The sequence below is a fragment of the Cavia porcellus genome, unplaced genomic scaffold (assembly GCF_034190915.1).
Source record: "Cavia porcellus strain 051 isolate PalLab524CR breed Dunkin Hartley unplaced genomic scaffold, mCavPor4.1 scaffold_16, whole genome shotgun sequence".
Classification (NCBI taxonomy): domain Eukaryota; kingdom Metazoa; phylum Chordata; class Mammalia; order Rodentia; family Caviidae; genus Cavia; species Cavia porcellus.
In genome coordinates this window covers 25,044,792-25,067,685 of record NW_026947499.1, presented here as the reverse complement: position 1 = coordinate 25,067,685, position 22,894 = coordinate 25,044,792, and the positions used below count along the sequence as shown (strand labels likewise).

Genomic DNA, 22,894 nt, shown 5'->3' with positions numbered 1-22,894 from the left:
CATTGTTGGTGTCGACTGAACTGGTGGCAACTCCATATTCTGTGGCACCCACCTGGGGTCCAGACACTTCTCAGTCCCTCCAAGGAACCCTGAAGGACAATAGCCACTGGTCAATGCCTGTCCATTCTTTAAAATGCTCTTGAGGGTAATGGGTTTTAATCCTGGGCACTTGACTAGGGCTTCAGACAGGACTGGGATCCTTTAGGACATAGCCCCTTAGGAGTAAAAAGTCACACAGGGTTGGGGTGAAGTCATCTAGCTGTGTTAAAATCTAGAGCTAACCAGAGAAGCACAAAGCTACAGTTCTTCAGGGTCGGAAAGATGGCACTTAATAAGAGCCCAATCTCACATGGAAGAAAACAAGGCATAGTTGTGATGCCATCCAAGGAAGCAGGGAGCTCTGGGGGGACCATGTGAAGCAAGGGACAACTTCATTCACTCCACATCCCTGTGAGGAACATGCAACTGTCCTCCTTACAAAAGAGAAACTGAGCCTCCACGAGGGGCAAGGCTTGCCCGAGATACCAGAGGGACAGTTGGAACCCAGCCCTTACTCTCATTTGCCTGGGAGAAGGCATCAGCTTCCTGTAATTGTGCACAATGTTGATGTCTCCCGCATCCCAACTCAGGCCAGGACCTGGTGCTGCTAGTCTGAGTCCAGGAGATGCAGCCCTAGGAATCAAGAGTAGGGTGGACAAATCCCTTCAGTGGGAGGGTTTCCAGCAGTTCCCCTCAGGGGTCCTCAATGTGGACATGCAATGGAAGGAAAAGCCCCCCCCCACTCATCCCAGATTCCCCCCCTGCAGCTGCCTCCCAAACACCAACACAAGAGGACAGTCAGCGTAGACTGTGTTGAGAAGTTGGAGGGTTCTAGGTCTCCTTTGCTGAAAACTCTGGTTCTTGCCCCAAACACACTCCTATCACAGAGATACACATCACACACATAGACATGGACATTGCACTTGTTCACACACACTTGTGTACGTCTTTGAGGGCACACAGTCTTCTTCCCAGAAGTTCATCCATGTCCCAAGATGAAGAAATTCCACTCTCAGCCAACCCTTATCTTGCTCCAGATGGTGAAGTTGAACCCTGTGTCAAGGTGCCCTGTACTTTATCACCTCTTAAGTCAGACATTGGTTCAAATTCTGGCTATGCCAACTACTACCCAGATGCTTTAGATATACCATCTTGTCCATCTGTAAAAGAGTTTATGTGGCCAGCCCAGCCTCCCAGGGCAACCACAAGGGCCTTGGCCTCCCTATTCAGATCTGCAAATGGGGATAATCGTTTGCACCTTGCACAGAAAGATCTGAAGATTCAACTGAGACAGAGTGGTAAGGGGAGGTGACATGCTCCCCACACAATGGTTCAGGAACTGGATTGTGTGAAGAGGGTGAGAAGGGCTGAGCACCCATCATTGCCTCGGGCCTGGTAGGTTGGGGTCCTGGCTACCTCTGCAAAGGTGAGCCTGAGCCCCAGTTCCACATATGCAACGTGTGGGAGGGCACCTCGGAGCTGCGTCCCGCGCTCAGCACAGCCGCAGACTCAGGTGGGCACCCGCAGGCCTCCTGGAGGGGGCGCCCGGCCCCGGGCTCCTTCCGGGTTGGCGGCGGCGCAGGGGGCGGGGGGCCGCGCCGAGGGCGGGCGAGGCTGGGAACGCGCGCCCCCGCCCCGCCTGCCCCGCGCCAGCCCTCGGCCGCCGCGCTGGGAACCCGGCTCTGCGCGTCCCGGAGGCTGGCGGCGCGGCGGGCGGGGACGGCAGGCTGGGGACGGCAGGCTGGGGCCGGCGGCTAGGGGCGGCCGTGCACAGCATGGGCGGCCCGCGGGCCTGGGCGCTGCTCTGCCTCGGACTGCTGTTCCCGGGAGGCGGCGCCGCTTGGTCCGTCGGAGGCTCCCCATTTTCTGGACGCAGGTAAGAGCTCCCCCAATCCTGTCCCCTGCCAGGCCAGCGTGAGAGCCGGGAGTCTGGGCACACACCACCACCACCACCACCACCACTTGCATGCACTCCCGAGTTTAGGAAAGCGATCTGCATCCGCGACCTCAGTGCCGGATTGGTGTAGGGCAGGGTCCTGAGCCACCCAGCTGCTGGGCTATCTGGCCAAGGCTCTTGGGATTCGGAGTCCCCTACCCATATGTCCGGACCTACTAGCCTCCCCTACTGCCTCTCATTCAGCCCCAGTTTACTAGAGGGAGAGGAATGAAAGGATTTGTCACCCCTGGCCCAAGGGCCCCTCCCCCTGCACGTGGGAAAAGTCCAGCACACCCTTTTGTGACACTTGGGGAACTCTCTCCCCTTTTTCTTGCTCCAGGCTTTTTTTTTAAGTACCTGGGCTATTTATGTCCCTTAGAGGAAGTATTTGGATGGAGACTCAGCCCACTGGGTCAGTGTTCTCCAGGGACCTGGCATTTTCCACAGAGAGGGAAAGAGGATTTGATCTCTCTGCTTTCATCTGACAATTAGAACAGTATTTCTGCCACTTTATGGTATGGAGTATCTATCTTCCCAGGATCTGATGCGGTGGAAAAGCCCTTTCAAGGCAGGATCATCTTCAAGACTTGAAGAAGGTAGAGAAAACTGTCCCCACTCAACAGATAAGCAGACTGAGACCAGAAAACTGACATGATCATCCAGGCTCATGGGCTTGCAAAGCTGGAATTCAAATCTTTTTTTCTGGCCTCCATGACAGTGTTTGAACCTGTTCTGGCCCCTGGTTGGTCTGCAGCTGCTGCCCACGTCCACTTGGGAGGACCAACCCCCTTTGTCCAAGGCAGACAATGTGAACTAGCTAGGCTCCTCCAGGGCTTTTCATCCCATTCAAAGGCCAGCCTGACTCCCGCCTCCTAAAGCCTCACTTCTTTAATTCTTTTCAGAAATTCCTCTTTCCCAGTGGTAAGTGCCCCCACTGGCTGGCAAAAGCAGGTGACATGGGCAGGCCTGGAGGAGATGGCAGAGGCCTCAGAGGCCAGACAAGTTTTCTGTCACAGAGCCACCATCTACAGTGTGCTAGCCAGCACACAGTTGCTTTAGGCACTTTCTCTGAGTCTCTGACCTCCAGAATCTTCGCACTTTCCATTTGAGCCATGCTTTTTTAAATCCTAGTTTCATTGAGCAGAAAGCCAATGCTCCACAAGGAAATATGGCCTACCCAGAGCATAGGAGTGAGACATCAGGGTCCCACATACTAAGATGGACTTCCCAGTGTCAATCTCATGGTGATGATGATGCAGTGTGTAAGAACTAGCCAGTCCGAGGCTTGTCTTCCCGAGCTGGGTCCCTCTCACCAGGGTCCCATGGGTAGGAACTGGGCTGTAAATGTGGCCTTATTTCTAGTAGTCCCTGGGGACTGAAATCTCATCTGCTTACAGAGACTATCACAGTGGCCTGAGTGTCACAAAAGCTATGTGATCAGTGTTCTTCCTCCTATTTTACAGATAAGGAGATAGGGGCCTAAAGAGGAAAAGAGACAGCACAATCCAGGCCAAGAAGTTTGCAAATCTACCATCTCTTCCTCCCCAACAATCCTGTGCATTAGTGAAAGAGATGCTCAGCTTGGGGCTCAGAAGGTTTAGTTAGAGGTCATAATTGGAAATTTAGAGCTTTGGCTTTACACGCAACAAGATTTTATACTTGATTCTGTCACTCACTGTGCAACCTCAAGCAGGTCACTTTATGGCTGTGAGGCTTGGTTTTCTTCTTTATTTTTCTCATCCCTGCATGGGCAGTCTGTTCTGAGAGTGTACAGTCCCCCAGGGAACCAGCATGGAACCTTTTATACAGCAGCTTCTGCTATCAGTGGGGGGAGGGACCTGGATCCAGAGGAGCCAATGGTCCTGGGCTGCCAGGACCTCCCCTTGTGGCCCTGTCCCAGCATCACTGGAGACAGCATGGGGATGTCACGCCCCTCGGCCTTCCTCCACCCCTAGCCAGGCGCCCCAGGCACCCCTTGGCAGCCAAGGGACCAAAGGCAGAAAAGGGCTTTGTCCCTGGCAGGGCAGGGGGAGGCCCGGGAAGGCATCCAAGGGGCCTCCCCCAGCCACAGGAATGTAATGAGACTGAGATCCCCCCAACCAGGGTGCCCCTGGCTATCTAGGGCTGCCTTGGCTCACTGTTGTCCCCTCCAAAGCCCTAGTTCCTGATACAGCTGCTTCCTGTCCCTCTGAGATCCTTCTCAGCCTGAATCCCATGTTTTTGTTTTTGAACTGGTCATCTCAGCACAGTGGCTGTAGATTTGGAGCAGTCACCATCATTGTCACTGGGGTCCTGGCCCAGGCCTGTGTAACCCTGCGGTCCTGACTTCTTTTGGGCAACAAAGATCAAGAGGAGTGGAGAGTTCTAACATAATGGTATCTGCCCCAGCTCCTCTGCAGGGCTCAGACCCCAGCTCTGCACCCACATGGGGAACCAGGCAGGTGCCTTCTCTGGGAGCTTCAGTCTCCCACTCTGCAAACAAACTCTGTAGAGCCTGACAGTCTGTCCTTGTGAAGAAGGGACTGAGCTGGTGTCAAGCCAAAGAGAAGCTCCTGGGCTACAGCTGCCAGCTATGGGGCCTATATCTGATTGTGGCATTACAGCTTAGGAACAAGAATAAACAACCACATTGAGGACCATACCAAGTGAGTGCTTTGCATGAAACTTGCCCTCCAGAGATTCTTCTCTCCCATTTTGCAGATGGACAAAGTGAGGTCAGAGATGGTCAGGGCCTTGTCCAAGGCCATCAGGTTAGATAGCAGCAGAGCCAAAACTGGAACTGCACCCCCATTGTGGGGTTCTGGCTCTTGTCACCCCGCCCCCTTCCTCCTGTCTCTGTTCTTTCCTCTCCTTTTCATAAGGGCCCTTGGCTCCAGGCCCGCTTGGCTGCCTCCTGCAATTAGCCCCTATCACTGTTCCGGATCACAGCCCTGGGCCCAGTGGAGACAAAGTCCCCTGGGCCCCTCGTGGCAGGGAGTGGAGGTTGGGGGGGTGAGGACGTGGGGGTAACCAGTGCCAGGCTGAGCTGGTCTGTCCTGTTTTCTCTTCTCCCAGAGTCCTCTGGAGGCCCAGGAGGTGCCGAGTGGACAGAAGTGGCAGGAACAGGAGGAATGTGTGGTTTCCTCCCAGCTCCTGCCCTTGCCCCACCTCACCACCCTACCTCACCTGGCTCCTGGGTGACTTATTGCTGCTCACACCCCAGGGAAGGAGGTCACTGGGGCAGTAGGAGTGGAGGCAGTATATCAGAGTGCCGCATCTATTTCTGGGAACCTAAGGCTTCAACTCAGCTGCCCAGGGCCAATATTGTCTCATTCAGTCATTCAGCAAATATCCCTGAGCTCCTGTAAAATAATTCCTGTGCTGACCAGGTCCTTGCCCATGCACCAGGCGCTTTGGTGACCAATTGCTGCTCACACCTCAGGGAAAGTAGCTCCTAGGGGAACAGATGAAAGCAAGTATCCATCTCTGAAAACAGGTTCTACTCCATCTTCCCAGAATCACTGTTTGATCTTGGTTATTCAGTCCTTCAGCAAACATCTCTGAGTACCTGTGAACTTATCTATCCCTAAACTTGGTCTCTGCACAGGCCCTCCCTTTAGAACCTAGAAAGCTTGGGGTAATTGTGAATAGCTGAGGTGGCCCCCTAGACAAATCCAATCCTACCTGAACCTCAGAGTTGATAGGAGTTTGCCAAGACAAGGGGACCTTGGTAGAGGAATCCCCAGTGGCAAAGATGAGAGGAGGGAGAAGGGACAGCATGAATGTGTGGTGGACGTGAGCAGCATGTAGGATGAAGGATGGAGGAGGCAGGGTTTGAATGCAGTGGGGAGCCGTGGTAGACTTTAGATTCCATAGCAGATGTAGGCAACCTGAGACCGTGCTTTCCAGGAAGCCTCCTGCTACCCTTGAAATGTAGGTAGATGAGCTTCAACTTATTCTGGGAGGCAATGGGATGTATCCTCAAAGCTGGCACGGGAGTGGTAACTGGTGACTTTCAGGTGGCAGGACCAGCTGGCTGACCTAGAGCCCCACTTGGCTTCTGCCTGTTTAAAAGATCTGGCCATCCTGCCCACAACTCCATATCTGCCCTAAGCAGGGGTTTCAAGCAAAATCTTGCTTGTAGGAAGTAAACCAGGGGACTAGGTTGGGACCTTCATTAAGGAGATTTTAATTAAAGATGAAGAAAAATATAATTTTCTTGGCACCCCCTTCACCAGTAAAAACGACAGCTCAGGGCATTGTAGACAGTTACAGCCCTTCCCATCTGAGTTCCAGGGACTGGGTACAGAGGATGTGCACATTGTGTGTTGACACGTGTGAGAGGGGGTGTATCAGCATTGTGTTATGCTTGGCCTGCATCTGCCAATTGTTAGGTGTGTGACAGGTGTGTGTGTGTGTGTGTGTGTGTGCATATATGTACATGATAGAGGTACATTACCCTGTGTGTGCTTGTGTGGACAATATAAGGGTCACAACCACAACTTATGTCCACATGAGAAAGCACGTGTGCATGTGTGTGTGAGTTTTGTCTGTAACCTTGTCCTGCTGGATTTGACTTGTTCTGGTGTACAGGTGTATATACTTCTGTGGATTCGTGTGTGTGTATGTGTGTGTACATGTGCAGGCTTATGTCCATGCAGTAGAAGTACATATGCGTTTGTGTTTCCATGTATGTGTTTGCACCTGTATGCCTGGATGTGTATGCATTTGCACATGAGTGCAGGCTCGTGTACTTCTGCACACTGATAAGGAAATGTTCATTCTCTGCCTAGGATCTCCCTCTCTGTGGAGTGCTTTCATTGGCCCAAACAGCTACTCCCTTCTCCTTTCTTAACTTAAGAAGAACTTGGTTGGTCTGGAGACTTCCCATAGGCTGCAGGGTACTTCTGAGCCCCCTTGAACTTGTACACCATGCTTTAAGTATTTTGCGAGGAGGAGCCACAATTCACATCAAAGCCCCAAAAGTTTTTGCGCCCTAACCCTCCAAACAAAACTTCAACAGATTCAAAAGCACTATTCTAGGAACCTGAGGCACTCAGGATATGAGTCTTTTGTTGCTGCTATTTGAGTTGATGTTGTTGTGTTCGATGTTGCCCAGCTAGCCTTGAACTTCAGGTTTTAGCATGTTTCTGCCTTAGCCTCCTCAGTAGCGGAAACTACAGGTGCATGACATCACACTGACCATAGTGTCTTAAAATGGAAATCTGCCCTGCCCTCCATGCTCCCCCATAGCCCCAAGCCCAGGCCTCGGGTCCACTATGCCCATCCCTATCATTGGTCCCTCCCTTCCAGACATCGCCTGCCCTAAGCCCACTATCTGGAGCATGCTTCCTTTCCTTCTCCATGTGCCATCTCTTACCTTCAAAGCCCAAGCCCATGGTGGTGTCCTCTCTTTTCTCCATCCAATTCCCATGTTCACCCCATAAGCAGATCCAGTAGTTTCCCATCCTGGATCCTGCGGCTTCTTGGACTCCTGTCCTGCAGAATAAAATGGTAATCCGTGCCTGGCCCGCTGTACTGGTATGTGAAAGAACAGGCCCCGTCTCCCTTATTCTTGCATTACTCTGTGTGACACCAGGATGCACAACACATGCTACTGTCCTAGTGGGGAGGAAAAATGTTTTCAAATGGCAACTAAAACCAGATTGCATTGTACATTATGAGCATCTTACTGCATGCTAAGAGTATTTACATCTTTCTCCAACTGTGAACCAGAAAGGCACTTCCACTTGGGTTAGAGGGAACATGAGGGCTCAGGAAGGTGAGTTGTATTAGGGTCCAGGAATATAGATAGGAAAGCCTGACATCTGACATCTTCCCAAAGAACTCAGTACCATCTCCTCCCCATCTCCATGAGCCATGGCCTGTGACTCCAGGGAAGATTCCAGCCTGGGAATGTGCTGACCCTGGGCTCAAGGTCATGAAGGAAAGTCTAGAGGTGTGGGGGAGCCCCAACTGAGAAAAGTCACCTGAAACCATTTCTCCTTCCCCAGCCTCAGTCAATAACACAGAGCCTGTGACCCCGTGCCGGGCCGAGGGCTGCTGAGCACCTGGAATGTCCCAGCCATCACACAGCCTCCCAGGCCCACTGCGTGCAACACCCCAACTGCTGCCCACCCCCACCCTGAGCCAAAAGAAATAGAAAGCCCTTGGCCAGAACCAGAACTTAGTCCTATCAGGCTGTGAGACTCTGAGAAAATCTCTCCATCTCTTTGGGCCATACTGGAACCAGTCCAGGAGGAAGGAAATTCTGGTCAAAGGCTGGAGGTTGGTAAAAGTGGCAGAAGGAACAGTTCAGTTTGGCCACAAAACAGCAGGAGATCAGTAGAGTTCTTAGCAGCCAGCTATGACACAGGTGACAGGTGCTTACTGTCACTCTTCTGGGAGCAGCACAAAAGTGGGAGTAGCCTGAATAGCCATGGGAGCCCCAGGCACATGCTGTGACAGATTCCAGTGTCTCAGGCACATGCTATGACAGAATCCAGCATCTCCATGTGCTGACCTGACCACTAGGGCTTATATCTGGTTACAGGGAGGAACACTCAGACCAAGAGTTACAGAATAGTTACATTTCTATTAAAATGAGAGAGGAAAGAAGGGAAGGAGACAAGGAGACAGAGACACAGAGAAAGTGGGGGAGAGAGGAAGCAGCAGAGATAGAAAGCAGAGGCAAACAACTAGCCGTGGAGGAAAAATTACATTCTCATCAATTTGCCACCTCTGGAAGGAAAAGACAGACAGCCAGACAGCAAGGAAAGCTGTCTGTCCCTCCATTCTATCTGTTCCTGGCACTACAGGAGATTCCATTTTTCACGTCTGTTGCATACCAGGGGCTGTGCCTAGGCCACGTGTCGGCTCATTTGAATTTTCCCATCCTGTTATGCATGCCATTTCACAGATGGAAAGACTGAGGCTCTCATATCTGGAACCTGTCCAGAACATTCATGAACTGAGGCTCAACATGGAGCCCATCTGAACCCAGAGCTTGCCCTTTGAACCCCAAGCTGGAAATGATTCTCTGAATGATTAGTTGATATTTTTGTAAATTTCAAATATACATTTCTGGACTCTCTTCCCAAGGCCTCAGACAGGCACAGTGGGTGGCAAGAAATAAGGGTGAGCTAGGTGGCTAGCTTGCAAGAGATTGAGATGGGTGGCCTTGGTGAAGATGTACTGCTCACATCTGCAATTCATTCCCAAAGGCTTGAGCCCCCAGCCTGACCACCTTCCATAGGGTCATAGAATTCATCTCTGAGCCATAGGCTGTACAGATTCCACCAAAAGGGGCCAAAGAATCCTGAAAGCCCAAGGGGTCTCTCCAGCTGGGGACTTGGGGCTGCTGGAAAGGACATAAATCATCTCACTCATCCTTCCAGAGTCCTATGTAGGGGCCTGAACCTGACACCTGAACCTCCTCTGTTTGGGTCTGTTTCAGAAACTGGTGCTCGTATGTGGTAACCCGTACCATCTCTTGCCATGTGCAAAATGGAACTTACCTTCAGCGAGTCCTGCAGAACTGCCCCTGGCCCATGAGCTGCCCAGGGAGCAGGTAAGTGAGCCATGATGGAGAAGGACCACATGGCTTTCCTGGTGGTGGAGTTGTGTGGGAATACAGATAAAGGCTAGGACCCTAGGAAAGGCTGCAGCAAAGGCAGCATTGTATCAGGAGGAAACCCCGAAAGATTCCTGAGGGAAAAAGGAAGGAAATTCCTGCTATATAGCAGCGTGCACCTGCATTCCTTCACTCGGTGAGTATCAGGGCCAGGCACCAGCCATCTGAGACTGCAGGGCCTTTCTGTCCAGTTAGTTTCCAGATCTTATTGGCTGAAATTTCAGATTACATGAAGAGAGAGATCCCAGAGGGGCTTGGAAATAGCAGAGGCTCCTGGGGGCTGTGGACATCCAGGGCAATAAGGAAGGTGTAGAAGACCTTGTCTGAACTGGACACTTTTTCAGCTACAGAACTGTGGTGAGACCCACATACAAGGTGATGTACAAGACAGTGACCACCCGTGAGTGGAGATGTTGCCCTGGACACTCAGGAGTGAGCTGTGAGGAAGGTAAGACTGACTATTGTATGTGTCCTTATGATAGTGTGCCACATGCTTCCCAAGAGTGCACAGGAGTTAGCATCTGCTCCCAAGTCCTGCTGTACAACACATGCACAGTTCTGTGCATGCCTTGGCCCACACTGCACAGACCTGCTTAGCAGGATGTGCCTCAGAACAGTCAGTACCTGCTGTTCCCTCATGGTTGCCACTTGCTTCTCAGGGACTCTCAGATCCTTAGGAAGTATTTCCTACTTGTACTGCTCACATGTTAAATCACACCATCTTAAATCATTTTGCCAAATTTGGTGTGTCAGTTACCTGGCACTATATAACAAACTACCTGAGATAAAATACTTAATATGGCAAAAAGGTTTATTTTGGCTGACATTTTGGAGTTTCTGGTCCATGATTGTTGGGCTGTGTAGATTTGGACCAATAGCAAGGTACCACATCTTAGAGGGATCATACTTCATGGCCAGGAAGGAGAAAAAAAAAGGGACAGTGAGCCAGGTTCCCACAGTCCTCTTGGGGTGGACACATGTCCAGTGAACTAAAGACCTCCCGTTAGGCCTCTTAAAGTTACCACCACCTCCTAATAGCACCTCCTTGAGGAACACACCTTTTATCAACACATGAGTCTTCGGGGGACATGACAGATCCAAATACTGGCACCTGAGAAACGCCCCCTGGATGTTTCCATGGCGCATGATAACACACCACATAGAGGCGAAGGCTGTGTCAGTTCAGTGGTCAGAGAGGTAGGGATGGTGGGCCCACTTGACAGGTGATAAACTCCTATGTGGCGGTGTCAGGATTCAAACCCTTTCTGCTTAGTTCCGTTTCCTCAGGGCCTTGAGGACAGAATGAGCTGCAAACCCAATGGGTAGAATATGGCCCAGACACAGAGACCACCTGACCTATCTACTTTCTCTGTGTGCACTTTGTGTGACTATATTCCTATATTGTTCCCCACTGGGACCTCCCCAGAGCCTGGGCTTCCTCTTCCCTGGAAAACCACTCATTGCTGAACTTGCAGAGCCATCTGGCTACTGTGACTCTCACTGCCTGGCCGATCCCACAAGTGGCAGGTCCAGGGACACCAGGAGCTGAAGTCACAAGCAAGGTCCTAAAGGGGCTGAGCTGACTTGCAACCAACCTGAGAACATAGACCATGGGCACCTCCTGGATAGAGACACTCAGGGGCCCAAGCAGCACAGGAATGTGACTGTCAGTAATAGGGTATATCCTGATTCCAGAAGCAGGGACATGGAGAAATGCAGCCTCTGAATCATAGAAGCATGCCTCTAGCAGAGAGTGCTGCTCATGGGTGATTTTGGAAAGAGATTCACCATGACTCGGTTTACAGGTGGGACAACTGAGGCTCAGAGGAGTCAAAGGCCCAGAGTGACACAGGGATCAGGTGGGGACAGAACTCACCAAGCAGTGGGGAAGGGAGAGCTCTGGCAGGTTCTGATATGGAAAAGAATTCCTGGTAAAGCTCAGGAGAAACCAGATGACTGGGAGGAAAGAGGCGTCCGTCTGCCTAACAGCCCAGCAGAGAGACAGCCATAAATTAGTATAAGAAGCCGGGAGCCTGGAGCTCTCCTCCCTAGTGAAGAGGAAGGCAGAATGGCCGAGAGGCAAGAGGACAGTCAGCCAGGAGTGTCTGCCAGGGAGGCCACAAAAGAGCTGTGGGTGAATCCCTCAGTGTGGGGCCCAGCCAGAGGGACCTCTGACCCTGGTTCCCCTCTCAAAGGCAGATCCAGGGTCTTGGACCTTCATGAAGTGTGTCCTTGAATCCAGCTGCATCTAGGGCCTGCATCTAGGCCCATGCATCTAGGGCCTAGACTGAGTCTGGGACTCTGCCACTGGTGAGGCAGAAGTGGTGCTGGGCCAGGCCAACCCTGAGGTCTGCTGGCTCCTTCTGCAGGGCCATTAGGTCCCAGCCTGAAGACTGGGGCAGCCAGGACTTCATGGCCAAGCCAGCTGTGCCACACACCAGCTGAGGGGCCTTGGGCCTGGGACTCCCCACGCTTTATACAAATCATTGTGCAAGAGCACTGGGCTGCGGCCCCACAATCCAGGTAGCATTCTTCTCATGCCCACTCAGAAGAAGGGAGCCAAGCTGCCGTGTGCCCTGTGACAACCTCAGGCTCCTTGGCCCTCATCCTGTGAAGTGGGCGTGTAGCATAGAATGGTTCTCAGTGCTGCCGCTGGAATGATACGAAGCAGTGAAGACTCCACGGTGCCGGAGAAGCCCATGATGGACACTGCATGGTGTCTGATGGGATGGGAAAGGCTTCTCCTACCCACAGGGTTAGAGCAAAGAATAGGAAAGTGATAACCAGATGCTCAGACCTGAATATTCTAGAAAACTTCTCCACTGAGGACTGAGTCGGGGAGTTGGGTGACATGGAGACATTGCTGGCCCATCACAGGCCCAGCCCTTCCTCTCACAGCTGGCTCAGGCTGAGCTCCACCCACCGTTTCCTTTCCTGGTAGTTGCCCTTGTGACCTCTCATTGCTGTGACCTGACTTGGGGCCATGGAGTTGCATCACATGAGTGATTATGCCCAGAGCAGCATCCAATGAGCTGCAAGTAAGGGGGGAGCATCTGTCCTTCTGAAATCTAGCCCTGTGTCGGTCATCCTGTGTTGTCTGTTAGGGCAACTCATTTTACCTCTCTGAACCTTGCCTTTGTCTGCCAGTCACCTGGAAGTCAGAAGTGGCAATCGTGACTATGACATAGTAGATGCTCCATAAATGTCTTCCTCTTCCCTTTCCACCTTGTGCCAGGGATTCTGCTGACCCAGCAGATGCATCCCGGACTCCCACCTCTGAGATCTGCTCCTCAGTTAACAAACAGAACCTCCAGACTTTAGAGTCATGAGACTGGTACAACCCAGTTAGGACCTTAACACTCTCTGCCTGGTTTGCTCGTCTGTGGAATGGGAATGCTCACACCATGACAGGGAGGGAGGATAGTCTCAGTGAAGGTTCACGACCACCTAGAGAACAGAGGTACAATGAGCCCCGTAGTGCATATGGGGAAACTGAGGTGCAGAGAGGTAAGGTGGCTAGTGTAGGATCACTCAGCATATGTGAGGCCGGTATTGAGACCCTTAGGAGGAGGGCTGTTGACTAAGAGGGACCTAGCTGAGGCTGCATATGGCAACAATGAGTCTCATCAGAAACAATGAATGAGAAGGGGCCAAGTCTAGAATGTACTTTGTACTAAAGGCAGAGAGGGGGCGGGCACAGTGCCAAGGCCATGGTAGGAGAGCGGCAGTCACGTTTTGCAGACCTGGGCCTTAGTCCTTAGAGCCCTCTGGTGGGCTCTGCTAAGGGTGGAACTGCCTCAACCATCCCAATGGTCACCCCGCTTCTTAGGGCTCTCTGCAGACAGGTCTCTTGCCCATTTGCCCCATTGCCGAGAGGATAAAGACAGAAAGGTACTGGTCTCAATCACACAGCATGTAAGCCTTTTGGCCAGGTTCTCCCCAACCTGTGGTACCCCCTGCCCCAGACCCTCCCGTGGTAATAATGACAAGGGCAAGGAAAGCTGCCACCAGGCTGTACGACTCTGGCCCACCATGTGGTGCCAGCACATCACACACAGCACAGAATGTCCAGATCAGAAATCAGACTCAGAAAGGCTCACTGTGCTCATGTTGAGAGCAGTAGCCTGAGGAGCTGGATTCAAACAGGTCACCCTGACTGTGGAGTCAGGGGTCTTTCCTCTGCCTTGGCCTGTCTGAAAACATCCCAGGAAATGTGTCGGCCCATCTCAGCCTCAGCATCCCACAATGAAAACAGATAGGTCCAGGGCTCACCCTCTTGTCTTCATGGCCTCTGGAGCCAGGCTGCCCATTTCCCTTTTACTGGTCCCACTTTCTCAGCCAAAGTGTCCCTTTCCCATCCATGAACCCTCACAGCCCTTGTCCTCTGGGGTGGGGAACCAGAGTGGTGATGTTTGCTTGGGACCACTGAGCCCAGAAGCCTCAGAAGAGATGCAGGAGGTTCTAACCAGTGCTTCCAGGGCTCCCAGCCTCTCCGACCATCAAGGCCAGCACTCCCCCCACCCCACCATATATTCAGGTGTCAAGCATGAGCCTGGCCTTCCCTTTGCATGTTCAGAGTCATGAAGTCTACACTGAGCCAGCCTTCATGTCCACCACTGTCCACTCCTGCTCCCATCTGGGAGGCTCTGCAGCCCCCTCCTTCCCTGCCCACCCAGCAAGGATGACTGTCCTGCCTGCTCTCCGTCACAGCCAGCTGCACCTTCCCTCCCTCTTACCCTCTGCCTACCCATAGCCTTGACAGTTGGGTGTACCCCCTTGCCTGTCACTTTCTCGGTGCTCCTACCTGGCTCACTTGGCCTGTATCCTGCCCATATCACTCCCATAGCTTCCAGGTGTGTTGCCCAGTCTGACACAAGGTACCTTAATGGCACAGGATAAAGTGGAAACCACCCACCCCAAAGAGGAAGGCTTGGTCTATGACCAGGGAAACCCTGGTCAGGTTTCTTTTCAAGGTGGCTCTTACCCTGGACCAAGTCACCAGCTGGCCAGCAGCAAATATTTACATTTGCAAAACAAATTCCCACAGGCAGCCTGGGCTGAAGCTGGGGCAGCTGTATCCCTGTGGCCTGTGGTCACTGAAGTGTGCTGACCTGGGGGTAGAGGGAAGGATATAAACAAGGGTCCCTTCCCTTGGATTCTCTCATGGAGGCAGAAGCACAGGGATGGAGCTCAAGGACTCTCAAACTTCTCCTAATTCCTAATTTTGGGCAGGCTAGGAATCTAGTCCCTGCATCCTGCTATGTGGAGAGATCAGGCCTTCTGTGTCCTGGGCTTGTGTTGTTTGTTTGTTTGTTCATTTATTTTGTTTTGTGGTACTGAACTACATCCCCGGCTTTCTTTCCTTTTTTTTTTTTTTTTAAAGACATGATCTTGCTATGTAGTTCAGGCTGGCCTTGAGCTCACTTCATAGCCCAGGCTGATCTTGAACTCACAGTGATCCTCTTGCCACAGCCTCCCGAGTACTGGGATTATAGGCACAAACCACCACACCCAGATCCCTCAACTTTCTTTTTATTTTGAGACAGGGTCTCAATAAGTTGCTCAGGCTAGGCTCAAATTTGTTATCTTCCTGCCTCAGCTTCACAGACAGCTGGGATTGCAAAAGTATACTATGATGCCTGGCTCTTAATGTTATCTGTTTCATGGGATGTTATGAGCACCCAAGAAGGGACTTAGAGCTGGTACTGGGCAGAAAGAAGAGGCTGCTTTCGGGGTCACAAAACTAGAAATTACAGAGAGCCTGGCCCTGTGAAGATCATAACCTAATAGTGAGGGTGTCAAGGGGTCTTTGGTACTGGTGGGTGCCCTGGTTTGTCCAGAAAGGCTTCCTGGAGGAGATGACATGGGAGTCACAGCCGTAAGAATTAAGGGAAGACATGGTTTATGTGTGTATAGGGTGACTGGGAGCCTTCCAGATGGTAAGAAGTGCCCTGGGGTAGAGCTTAGGTCTACCTCCTGGGACCAGGACTCAGGCCCCTCCTGGGACAGCAAAGAAAGGGCAGATGAGCCCTTCAGGAATGTCTGTCAGCCTCGGGTAAGGGGCTTCTCAGCCCACTGCAGCCTGCCTAGAGCCAAATGAAGCAGGAGGAATGGAGCACGATTGTCCTACAGAAAACCATCCCTCAACCCACCACTTCTTGCTTAGTAGGATTTTGTGTGCTTTATAAAGAAAGGATCCTTTTAAAAACCTGGTTCATCTTTCAAAGTATCCCTATCCATTTATCAGACTTTAAGGGAAGTTTGAGGTAATTTTTGTGACTCTTTAACCCAGAATCAACATTTCCCTGGTCTTCTGGACACTTCTGTTATTTCTTTAAACTCACTTTTCTTTCCTTGGTGGTGTTAGGGTTGAACACAGGGTCTTTTACATGCTAGTAGGCCAGCCCTCTCCCACTGAGCTGTACTGCTAGCCCTAAACTCTTTTGTAATAGAAATTCATAATTACTTTTGAGTCCTTTCTGTCTGTATGGCTAGCCTAGCTATGTTTCTGCTCATTTTTCTTGTTCTCTCTGGCTCCTTGTAAAATATCCAAAACCAAATTGGTTGAAAAAGAATTTCCAGCCACAAGTCCACCGATTAACAACTCAGGGACACCCACACGTGACATTAGAACATATGTACTCCTTTTGAAGATGTTTGTATCCGCCATCCCCACTATTTTGCCTTTTATTTCTTTTGCTTGATTGAAATTTATTTTCAGCCCATGCTTTGTGTGTTCATAAACAGAACTTGTATTGTAGCCTTTGAGATCACACAAGACAGACAAAGTCCCTGCCCTAGTGAGGTTGGTGTTCCACCCAAAGGCAAAATAGGAGGCAATCAACTGAGAAACTGCTCTTAGTCAGTAACATGTCAGAGGGAGAAAGAGCTATTAAACCAAACCAAACAAAACAAAAAACTAGGAAGTAATACAAATGCATGCCTGCATTCAGTTTGGGCTAGGCATGTAACTCAGACAGACCATTTGCCTAGAATGTGTGAGCCCTCCATTCGATCCCCTCATATTACAAAAACAAAACTATGAGGAAAATGGAAGACAACGGAAGTGTAGCAAGGAAGAAGCTAACTTCACAGAGAAAACCTAAATTTACACAGGACTGGAGTTAAAGCCACTGCTTTGGGTCACCGTCCTCAAACAATAATAAAATGACTGTTTACATCTTCAGCTGGGAGCAAAAAGGATAAAAAAAGGCTAGCAAAGCCATTGCGCTCAAGTACCGGCAGCCCTACTGGACACTGGACCAGGTGCCTCTACCCCTGTCCCAAGAAAAGATATCAGGCTCTAGAGTCAGACCTACGTGGGTTCAGATCCAGCCCGGAGAACTTCACAGATAGGACTGGGAATGAGTCGCTTCATTACTCCGCTTTGGTTTCCCGATAGGAGAAAGAAAAGTCTCACTCACCCATCCATCTGCACATGGAAGGCAGAGGCGGCACTGAGATGCTGCATGCCACGGTTTTCCCCATCTGTTAAGATTATATGGCTCTAGCGCAATCAATGAAATAGGCGATGTAGAGTGAGTTCTTAGAATGTGCAGGAACTGGTTGGAGAGGAAGCACTAAACACAACTTAGCCATTGTCACTACCTTCCCGTGGGATCGAGCCAGGCTGTGTAAGCCCTTAGCAAGGGACATGCTCACAGTGGCATCTCTCCATTCCTGCCCCAGTCTTGGGTGGGAGACGCCCCTTTCTTCACCCTAGGAAGATTTCCTTCCCGTGCCTGAACAGGTCACAGGCCCCTGGGGACCATGTGCCAGGGATGCAGCTGAGCCTGAGCAAAGGCCCATCCATGATAGAGTCAGGAGCAGGGCCTGGCAGCCTCCCCACTGGGGGCCGGCCAGAGGGACCCGTCTGGTTTGAGTTCCTGGCGCCTTGTGCTCCCTGCCTCAACCCACAGCCCAAGCTGCCAGGCCTGTGCCTTATTTGGGTCTCGTCTCCCCCACACACCCCCACAGACAACACTTCATGACCTTAAAAGGCAGACCTGGGGGGCAGAGGAGAGTGTTGCCACTGTTGGCTGGAGAGCCCCTCCAGCTGCATCCCCGCCATTGGCTTGGCCAGCCTGTCCCTGCAGCTGTGCCGAAAGCCAGACCAGCCAGGGCAGGCTGCTCCTCTCAAGGCGTGGGGGAAGTGGGCTCCAGGAACAAGCAGCCAGCCTCCCTCTGGTTTTCATTTAGAACCAGAACTGGATCCACTTCAGGCTCTTCTCACTAGAGAGACAGAGAAAGCAAGGCAGGCAAAAATTGCAGCCGCATTTATTGAGCACCTACTGTGTCCCAGGCCCTGTGTGTGCACAGTGGGCCCTTTGCACACGTCTCCATCCTTTAGGCCTCCACACCATCCTGGCAGGGACAGAAGCCTCAGTATCCCATTTTACAGCTGAGAAAATTGGAAGGTCCAGAGAAACACAAGGGTCAATAAGTGTTAGCACTGGGACAGAAGCCTGCTGTTAACTCTAACCTCTGAACCTGTGTAGCTAGCTGGCTGAGGTCTAGGGAAGCCCCCAGCCTCATCCAAAGTCCCCACCCTATGGCCAGCTGCTCTCACCAGCCCGTCAGGTGTCAGCCCATCGGGTGTGACCCAGTTCAGCTGCTCCTCCTCCCTGTACCTCTGTCTGCCCCTGCATAGCAGCAGGCAGGGCTGTGTGACTAGGCAAAGATAGCACAGACCAGTAAGGTTCTCTCCCTCCATCCCTCAGTTGCAGCCTCCTCTGGCTTCGTAGAGCCCATGTGGTCAGGCAGCACCATGCGGCGGATGGCGCTTCGGCCCACAGCCTTCTCAGGTAGGTCCTGAAGCAACTTGGTGGTGACTTCCTGCGGTGGGGTAGACCTGAAGGAACACAGTAAGTTAATTGTCTAAGATCCAACACGGCCCAGCAGTGGAGCATCTTGGACAGCACCCCATACTCTACTACCCATGCTGGAAAGAGCTTCAAGCCAGAAAGGAAGGGCCCCAGAAGAGGGGATGACCTGGGCTCAGGCATCCCAAGACCCATGACCCCTGATCTCTTTCTGATACAGGTCCAAGCCCTAAATTTTGTCTTTTTATATAAATCTGTTTTCCTGAATGTCTGCAGTGTGTAAGGCCCCAGCCAGGTGCTTTCCATCACCAGCTCACTCAACTTCACAGCTGTCTGCCCACCCCCAACCAATGCCACCTCAGCTCATTTCAAAGCAGCAGAAACTGAGGGCCCTGGCCTGTGCCCTACCCTGCCCCAGGAACTGAGCCAGGAGGCGACAGCACCTGAAGCTGGCTCATTTGTGTTGTGCTTATGAGACACTCACTGTACATTTCCAGTGAGTCCAAGTTCCTCAGGCATGAGCAGGGGTGACAGTCCCCTGACCCATGAAGCTGTGGTGAAGACCAGAGAGTCCAGATTCTAAAGGCTCCTCACATGGCCAGAACTGTCATAAATGCATTAGGGATGTCACCAAGGAGGCCAAAGGAGCTGGGCTGTGCTTGTGTGAGAGGATCAAAGGATGGCCTCTCAGATTAACACTATCCAGAATGGTCCCCAGAGCTGGCAGGCCCAGCCCTAACCCAACCCATCAAAACAAAATTTCCTGCCCTGGCTTCTGGGAAAGGGTTACTTTGGATGCACAGGGGTGCTGGATTGTGCTCTGAGAGAAAGAAGTCCATTCTGGAGGCTTAGGAATGGAAGGAAACCTACAGGGCATGGTACACCGTGAGCCTGAGGTGCTCCTGCAGCCCCTGTCCTGCATTCAGCTCCCTCCTGGATTGGGGTCATTCTGTGTCTGTCTTCCACTCTATCCATCCCTCCAGGACTCTGGGGACACCCAGGGACCTAGGTTCCTCCAATCCTACAGGTTGTCTCAACTGCAGCAAAGTGACAGAGCTGGCTGAGCGACTGAAGGCACTAGAGGCCAAGGTAGGTGAGCAGCTGCCCCTGGTCCTCTGCCCCTTCCTGCTCCTGCATGCCCAGCTTATTCTCATTCCCACCATCCAGCTCTGAGCTGCCGTACTCACTGTCCATGGACCTGACTGGCAGCTTCCTGCACAGCCACATCCTGCCTCCCTCTGGTTCCTGACCAGCTCTCTGCAGCCTGTCCTCCAGTGCCACCCTTGAGAAGCCCCCTCAGTCAGATGACCTGGAGGCCTGTTCATCCTCCAGAGCCCACGATACTCCCTGCGTGTGGCCAGGCCCAGCCAGATGAGCACACACACAGGTTATTGCTGGATCCTCTCCCTGCCTGTCTCCTCCCCAACATTCTTCCAGCTTCGAAAGCAAATTTATTACACATCTGAAATCATTTCAAGATTAAAAACTCAGAAATGTGAAAAACCTGCCAGAAATCCATTTGCAGCAGGCACCTGTGCTTCCAGAGAGAACTGTCACTTATTTTTTCCCCGCTGAGTTCATGTCTTGCTCTGTTACATAGGCTTATCACTTCGGGACTTAGGTCATTCCTCCTGCCTCAGCCTCACAAGTACCTGGGACTACAGGCATTTGATGTCATCTTTTTCTTTTACATTTTTTCAAACATGGATGTATAAAGCCTGTGTATACTTTGCTCCACTATTTCCTCCTCTCTTTCATTTCCCTTCAAATTCAGCAAGAATCTCAGTCATAGAGGAGGCCCTGGGTTCAATCCCCAACATACAACAGACAGAGAGAGAGAGAGAGAGAGAGAGAGAGAAGGAGAAGGAGAAGAAGATTGGTGAAATCCTCCCAGTCCTATTGCTGTGGAGCTTTAACAAACCAGGAAAGGTGTCACATTATTTATGGGATGAGCACAGAAAAAACTATGCGGCCAACAAACACCTCCATCGAGAACAGCCAACTGACCGTGATTGTATATAATGACTTCTACAATGCAAGTAATGAATGAATTGTACACTTTGCAAAACACAGTCACTTCTCAGAGCTGGAGATGTAGCTAAGTGGTAAAATACTTGCTTAGCACAGCAAGGCCGTGGGTTCCATTCCCAGCACATGGGGCAGGGGCACGCAGTCACTTCTAATGAAGTTCTGGGCCCTGTAGCCCAGGGCTCCACTCCTAAGTGGGCTCTACTGGCACAATGGGCCTCATTCCACCCGCACTAGGGCCACTCTACCGACCTGTCTCTGATGAGTTCCCGGCACCCATTCCATCCCTGTCTTCTTCCTCCACAGGTGGCCATACTGACTGTCACTGAGCAAGCAGTGCCCCCAACCCTACCTACCCCTGAAGACCCTGCCCCACTCTGGGGCTTCCCGGCTGCCCAGGGCAGCCCTGGAGATAGAGGCCTCCAGGGTGAGTGGATCAGGTGGGAATCCCTCCCGTGTGGGAATCAGGGCAGCAAGAATCTGCCATTCTGCCATGAACTGCCTGCCACCTCAAAGGCCTGTCTTCCCATCTCCCCAGTAAACCTGAGAGGACGGTCTCCGGGGCTCCTGGGCCATGGAGTCTTGGGAGGCCAGTCAGCCCCAGCAGACCCTTCCAGGGTGGAGCTGCAGGAGGTGACTCTGGATGACTCTTCCAGCAGGGACATTGACCCTTTCCTGCCTCCTCTCCCCAGGGCTACCAGGAGCCAGAGAGACAGTGAGGGCCCCACTGCTCCCTCGAGATGGTAAGTGCTGGCTGAGGGGCCAGGGCTGGGGTGCAAGTCAAAACAAAGTCCAGAGCTGCCAACCTCACATTCTTTACCCCTAGACCGAGTGGGTATGCGGGGGCTGCCTGGCCCCATCGGTCCCAAAGGAGATGCTGGTAGCCAGGGCCCCGCAGGAATGAGAGGCCCACCAGGTGAGTGCCCAGAATGATATCCATTCCCTCAACTTCCTTGGCCATGTGGCCAGCCACATGGACCCAGGTTGGGATCTTTCTCCCAACCTTGACAGCCAGGTGGCCTGGCCCCTTTCACCCAGTGACCCCTCTGCTCTCTGCTCTCTGCTCTCTGGATTGCCCCACTCACTGCTGGGCTCCTTAAAACCCTCTCTCTTGCCTCACTCAGTTCGTGCTTCTTGGTAAATCAGGATTTTTTTGGTTTTTGGTTTTTGGGGGTTTTTTTTGGTGCTGGGGATGGAACTCATGACCAAGCAGGCTCTTACGCCACTGAGCTAAACCCCCAGCCAGTTCATGCTTCTTGGCCAGCTATGCTCAACAGGCTCTGAGCTGAATACCAAGGATTGGGAATCATCCTGGCCCTTGCCCACTGGGAACTCCCAGACCAGTGGGAGGAAGCCCAGGCAGAAGAAAAACACCAATGCCCACCCATGTGACCAGGGTTGCTATGGTGGATAATGATAGGATGGGGGCTCCAAGAAAGGAAACCTGGACCAGTGTGGATGGGACGAAAGGCAGGATTCTGTGTTTGTGCTCTTCATAGATAGGTCTGGGCTATCTCCAGACACTTCTGTCATGCCCAGTGGCCCAGGCTGCCTTGTCCTGCCCCTTGAGGTTGCTCTAGTTCTCCTTGCCTCCTGTATATGCCTTGGGATACTCTCCTGGGATCTCATTGCAGGTCCACAGGGCCCACCAGGAAACCCTGGCCAGGCTGGAGCTGCAGGCATCCCTGGAGAGAGGGGACCTCCAGGCCCACCAGGGCCTCCTGGCCCCCCAGGCCCTCCAGCCCCTGTTGGGCCACCTTATGCCCAGATTTCCCAGCATGGTGAGTATCTGTGGGGTGTTGCTAGATTGAGGTAGGGGTGGGGTGTAGAAAGCTAGAGTAGCCATCATCTATGTCCCTGCTACCATCTGACAGGTACCTTCTGTGTGCCAGATATGTCCAGTGTAGAGTACCTGTCACCCAAATATCCAGTAGACATCATTGTTCTTTGTACATAAATGAGGGACATTGGCAGCTAGAGAGAGGAGATCAGTTGGTACAGTCACTCAGCTGAATGTTGGGGAGTGGCTTCAGACACACATACTCAGAACCACCAAGTATCAGCCCCTCCACAGCTTGGAGCTGGCTAAAATTCAGCTCTCAGAGTGTCAGGAAGCCTAAGTCCTGGCAGCAAGAAGTGAACTCAAGCAATTAAGGCCACAACCCAGACCCTGGGCTCACAGAGGCCCCAGTTCCTCCATCAAGCTGGGCCCTGATGTGCATCTCTGACCTTCTCCCTTTGTTGCCAGGGATCACACAGCATGGAGTGCCAGGTTCAACTCCATCTGTATCAGATCTTTGGCACATGAATGGGTACCATTCATTACTTCATTATCCCATGCCACCATTCATTCCATCTCTCTAATCATTCTCCTGCCAGCCTTGGACCCATCATTTCTACAGTGGAGATAGTGACAATGCCATCCTCCCAGAGCTCTGTGATAGAACCCTAGAGTGC

General features: G+C 52.0%; 1 protein-coding gene across 9 annotated transcripts in view; it reads left to right on the top strand.

Annotated features, from left to right (window-relative positions):
* The first annotated feature begins 1,681 nt into the window (after positions 1-1,681).
* Emid1 (EMI domain containing 1) overlaps positions 1,682-22,894 on the top strand; it is a 57,434-nt gene continuing 36,221 nt past the window's right edge. For 5 of the 9 annotated variants that reach the window (XR_010039729.1, XR_010039730.1, XM_013141648.3 and 2 more), the window contains exons 1-9: positions 1,683-1,915; positions 9,411-9,524; positions 9,932-10,035; positions 18,308-18,391; positions 19,437-19,498; positions 20,744-20,864; positions 21,130-21,180; positions 21,264-21,353; positions 22,072-22,218. Coding sequence is in view for 6 of the 9 variants with exons in the window: in XM_013141648.3 (XP_012997102.2) it covers positions 1,815-1,915; positions 9,411-9,524; positions 9,932-10,035; positions 18,308-18,391; positions 19,437-19,498; positions 20,744-20,864; positions 21,130-21,180; positions 21,264-21,353; positions 22,072-22,218 (874 nt within the window). In the remaining 3 variants the exon portion in view is untranslated. Of the gene's footprint in view, positions 1,916-9,410; positions 9,525-9,931; positions 10,036-18,307; positions 18,392-19,436; positions 19,499-20,743; positions 20,865-21,129; positions 21,181-21,263; positions 21,354-22,071; positions 22,219-22,894 lie in introns of all 9 variants that reach the window. The other 4 variants (XR_010039731.1, XM_013141649.3, XM_023560710.2 and 1 more) reach the window with 2 other exon arrangements.